The sequence below is a fragment of the Panicum virgatum genome, chromosome 2K (genome assembly GCF_016808335.1).
Source record: "Panicum virgatum strain AP13 chromosome 2K, P.virgatum_v5, whole genome shotgun sequence".
NCBI classification, from domain to species: domain Eukaryota; kingdom Viridiplantae; phylum Streptophyta; class Magnoliopsida; order Poales; family Poaceae; genus Panicum; species Panicum virgatum.
The window spans coordinates 66179434-66183611 of NC_053137.1; the positions used below are offsets into that span (position 1 = coordinate 66179434).

The 4178-nt window shown below is 57.5% G+C and overlaps 1 protein-coding gene across 1 annotated transcript; it reads right to left on the reverse strand.

Moving 5' to 3' along the window:
• Nucleotides 1–495: 495 nt before the first annotated feature.
• On the reverse strand, nucleotides 496–3962 carry LOC120694714 (CTL-like protein DDB_G0274487). Its single transcript, XM_039977924.1, has 4 exons — nucleotides 3719–3962; nucleotides 3330–3569; nucleotides 1428–2342; nucleotides 496–1343 (listed from the first exon to the last, which is right to left on the reverse strand). The coding sequence occupies exons 1-4, from the start codon at nucleotides 3737–3739 to the stop codon at nucleotides 924–926; spliced, it is 1596 nt and encodes a 531-aa protein (XP_039833858.1). The 5' UTR covers nucleotides 3740–3962; the 3' UTR covers nucleotides 496–923.
• Between the last annotated feature and the right edge of the window lie 216 nt (nucleotides 3963–4178).

Here is a 4178-nt window from a genome sequence, read left to right on the forward strand (position 1 = left end):
GCTCCTGGAGGCCTAGAACAGCAGCACCACCGTAGGTCCTCTCCTAGTCTCTCGTGGAGGAGCCGCCATACAAGAGTTGCTCGCTGACAACCATAGACCCGTTTACTTGCTGTTTTGCTATTTGTGATTGTGTACTTGATTTCCTTAAGTTTTTTTGGTACACAGACGTACCCCGTGGGACTTGAAGTTTGCAGATACAAAGGCATACCCCGTGGGTATGTGATGTCTATCGATAGTGGGTGCGGGTATGATTTGCTACTCATGGCGGGTAGCGGTGTGGGTGCGAGCGTTTTAACTATTGAAGCCAACCAAACCCACCTCCACCAGACTGATTCACTTCTAATTTTGTATTCATCAGATACTCCGTGGCCTCAAACTTACGCTATGTTCTGCCGGCACCATGTTCTGCCAGCACCATCCACTAGCCAGCCAGCGGTACTTTTTTCTCATAACAAATCAGCGTCAGCCATCAATCACAGTGAGCCGAACAGAGTGTTAGCCATCGTCTGTGGTCACCATGGCCAAATCCGGTGACCGAGCCACTAAAAAAAATGAAGTGTTAAACATTCACATTGACTATCCAAGAATAGATCCGTCTACACACCCCGAGGATTCCTGATTTCTACCGACACAAAAAAAAACCCGGATGGATTTACAAAGAACAGACACAAATGCTTCAGCTTGCAGCGAGGCAGTATGGGCTGGGTTGGACTGGGAGAGATCCCTCTTCAACCATCCAGCTCCAGTTCCGTTTCCTCCACGCGACCGCAGAAGCCGCCGCCTATCACCACCGGGTCAAATGGAGCTGCGCTGAGACCGGCTCACCCAGCTCCACTCCATCAGCAGCCTGATTGGGTTGCTCGAGCGAGGCCTGAGGAAGGGAGGGCATGGTGGACTTGCCGAACGGAGGAGCCCAGCCCAAGTCAGGCGGCGGCGCGCGGGTGCGGGAACCGCGGCGTCGGCACAACGAGCGGGTCGCGGCCCTCCTGCATCTTGCGCAGCCGCTCCGGGATGGTGTCGTCGAACAGCCGCGACCCGGGGTTCTCGGCGTAGCACACGTAGTAGCACCCCACGCACGCCTGCGGCAGCGCCATGCCGATCCGGGTCATCAGGTACCCGACGAAGAAGGCCAGCAGCGACACGGTGGCCGTGTAGTGCCGGTGCGTGGCGAACGCCCACGACCCCGCCATGGCCACGCACAGCGCGCCGCTCGTCACGCCCGTCAGGAAGCACACGGAGCTCGTGATGTCCGAGTCCACCAGCGCCGCCATCCCCGGCAGCGCCTCGAACTGCCCCCAAGTGCTCCGCGACGCCTGCACGAACCCCCGCCCGTATGCCGCGATCTGCAACAAAATCACCAGCTTGCTTGTCAGTGCCAATCGCATCGCCAACTGAACAAGGAAGAACGGGCCACGATATCAACTCACGTGGACGAAGGCCCAACTGTTGCCGAAGCTGAAGATGCCGTTCATGACGTGGAGGCAGCAGTGCGCGCAGGAGAACATGAACTCGTCCTCGCCCTCCAGGAGGTTGAGCCCGCGCGCCAGGATGCGCAGCGCCTCGATGGTGGGCACGAAGAGCGACCCCAGGCAGGCGCTGCCGAGGTTATAGGTCAGCGCGCGCTGGAAGCTGAACTGCACGCTCGACTGCATGCCGCGCAGGTAGTAGAGCGCGATCACCCGGCTCGCCGTCAGGTTCGCCACGTTCCGCATCACCTCCGCCGTCCACATCAGGCTCAGCACCAGCGCCAGGATCGTCAGCCCGGGGAACCGGAAGTTGACGGCGCCGATCACCGCCACGCACCACACCGAGATCCACACGAACCCGGCCGCCACCATCAGGTACGCGGGGCCGTTCAGCCCGCGGAACTTGTCCACCGGCTGCACGGCGCGCTCGAACACCCGCGCCGTGAACCCCACGCGGCGCGTCACCCAGCACGCGTACAACCCCGTGCCGATGGAGAACACAACCATGGCGACGCCGAGCCCGACGGTGGCCAGCATCGAGAAGCACATGAGCAGCGCGCCCACGCCCAGGGTGACGGCGAAGCTGGACCAGAGGATCACGCGCACCATGGCGCGCGGCCACGCGCACACCGCCTTCTGCCACGCAAAGGCCAGCACGATGCTGAGCACCACCGTGCCCTCCACGGGGAGCAGCCAATCGCGCAGCAGACTGCGCTCACGCCGCGCATTACGGGACCGCGGATTCTTGGTGTTGTCATGGATGGTCCTGAACACGAAGAACCCAATGGCGAACCCTGCTGCGGCGAGGTGGAGCAGGAAGAGGCACAGGGTTATGCCGTTGGTGTACTTGTGCGAGTTGAGAGACGGAAGAGGACCCTGCAACGACAAATCAGTTACTCAGCTTGCCAGCTCAAGTGAACCAGAATCTCATTAGCAGATACAGATTAATTATCAGCTACAAGCTTAGATAACCGATAAGTCGCATTCAGATTCAGAGATTCGATTCCAAGCATCGGTACATTCTTGAGCATATTTTAGAGGAAATATTAGTGCCTAACCTATGAATCGTGCGTGTGTAGCTAGTTAACCAAAGCTATAAGTTAGGCGGCATTGATCAATAATAAATCGTGTCAAGCACTACACAACGGAACCACTTATGATCCTTTTCTATTGCAGCAGGCTGAGCACTTTGATTGCTTATTAAATTGCTTTTGGCGTCACCTTCAAAAGAAAACACAATTCGCTTGTGATGTTGGATATTCCATCATGCATTATTGGCTTGCTGCCGTGTTTTATGTGGAAGCTCCATAATTGAAGAACCTAAGCCTAAAACAGGCACATAAAGACTACCTTTCTTTGGTCCTTTTGGCATCTAACATGTCTGCAAATATCGACGACACAACTTGCAAAGCTGCACGTTAACTACTCTTTCGCCCATCCTAATCTAAACCAAACTATCAGCATCAGACTATTCTTTGGCCCTTTTTAAGAGCTAATCCTTTTGCAGTACTTTCAAAACCGTACTGTCAATGTAGCATAGTGATAGAATAATTCTGCGATTCTTTGAAATGTAGTGCTGTGGTAGAATAGTTCAGCAAGCAAGCATGAACTCCCAAAGGTCAGAAATACAGGACACCGCCAATACTCCACTAAACCGACTGGTACCAAACAAAATTATTGTACTACCCTCCAAGCCTACCAACCAGCCTGAATTGACACAGTCGGATCGCAATCAAGCACGCCCACATGTCCTAAAAGGGCCGAGGCAATCCCACTATTTAAACCGAAAATCTTAATCAATTCGATGGAGGTTTTATTTTACTGCAAGAATCTAGACAATTGGGCCTGGACATTTCTTCCTACCTGCTGTGGGGCCATCGGGACGGGCTGGTACGCCGCCACCTGCGGCGGCGGCTCCACGGCGCCGGAGGCCACGGAGATGGGCGGCGGCGGTGCCTGCGTGGTGACCTGAAGCGGCGCCAGCGGGCGCTGCGCCTGGAGCCTGGACACGGGCGGAGGCGGCGCCTGGTCCACGACCACCACTTTCTCCACCGCCTCCGGCGCCGCTCCCCTGTCTCGCGCGGCCTCCTGCCGCGGCGGCGCCTGCGGACGCGTCACAGGCATGGAGTCAGCACACGTCAGAGCCGAGGAACCCACCAGCCGCGCCCATGGCAGAGCGGCGGCCAGAACAGGCTGCATTACTCAACAAAGGGACGATCTTTTCGGGGAGCAGAAGGAAGAAAGAAACGTACGGCGTTCTCGGCGGCGCCCATGACGCCCCGCTGCTCCCGGCCGCCGGAGAGCGCAACCGCGGCCTCGACGCCTTGTCCCTCCTGGCGGAATGGAGAACTGGGCAAAGAGGAATGGAACGGGTGGACCAGTGGTGGTGTGGTGAACTGGAGGAGGGAGGAAAGGGGAGGCGGGCGAGGATTTGGCTGGTGGCGTTGGCGACAGGAAGAGGGAGAGGGAGAAGAGAAGGACACGAAACTGCGAGAGCCCAATCTGTGACCGTTGGTGTGGCCTTTTCGCTCGTGAGGTGGCCTCGCGCGGGGGCGTGGTGGGGTCGGCGTGGCAGTGGGCGCGTGGGCAGGGTGCGCGGTGCGCCCCCGTGCTCCTGTGGGTGGCCCTGTGGCGTTTACGTTTTGTTTGGTAGGGACCGGCAATTTTTTAAGAGCTCTCTCTCTCTCCATCCTCGTCAGCACGTTGGGAGAG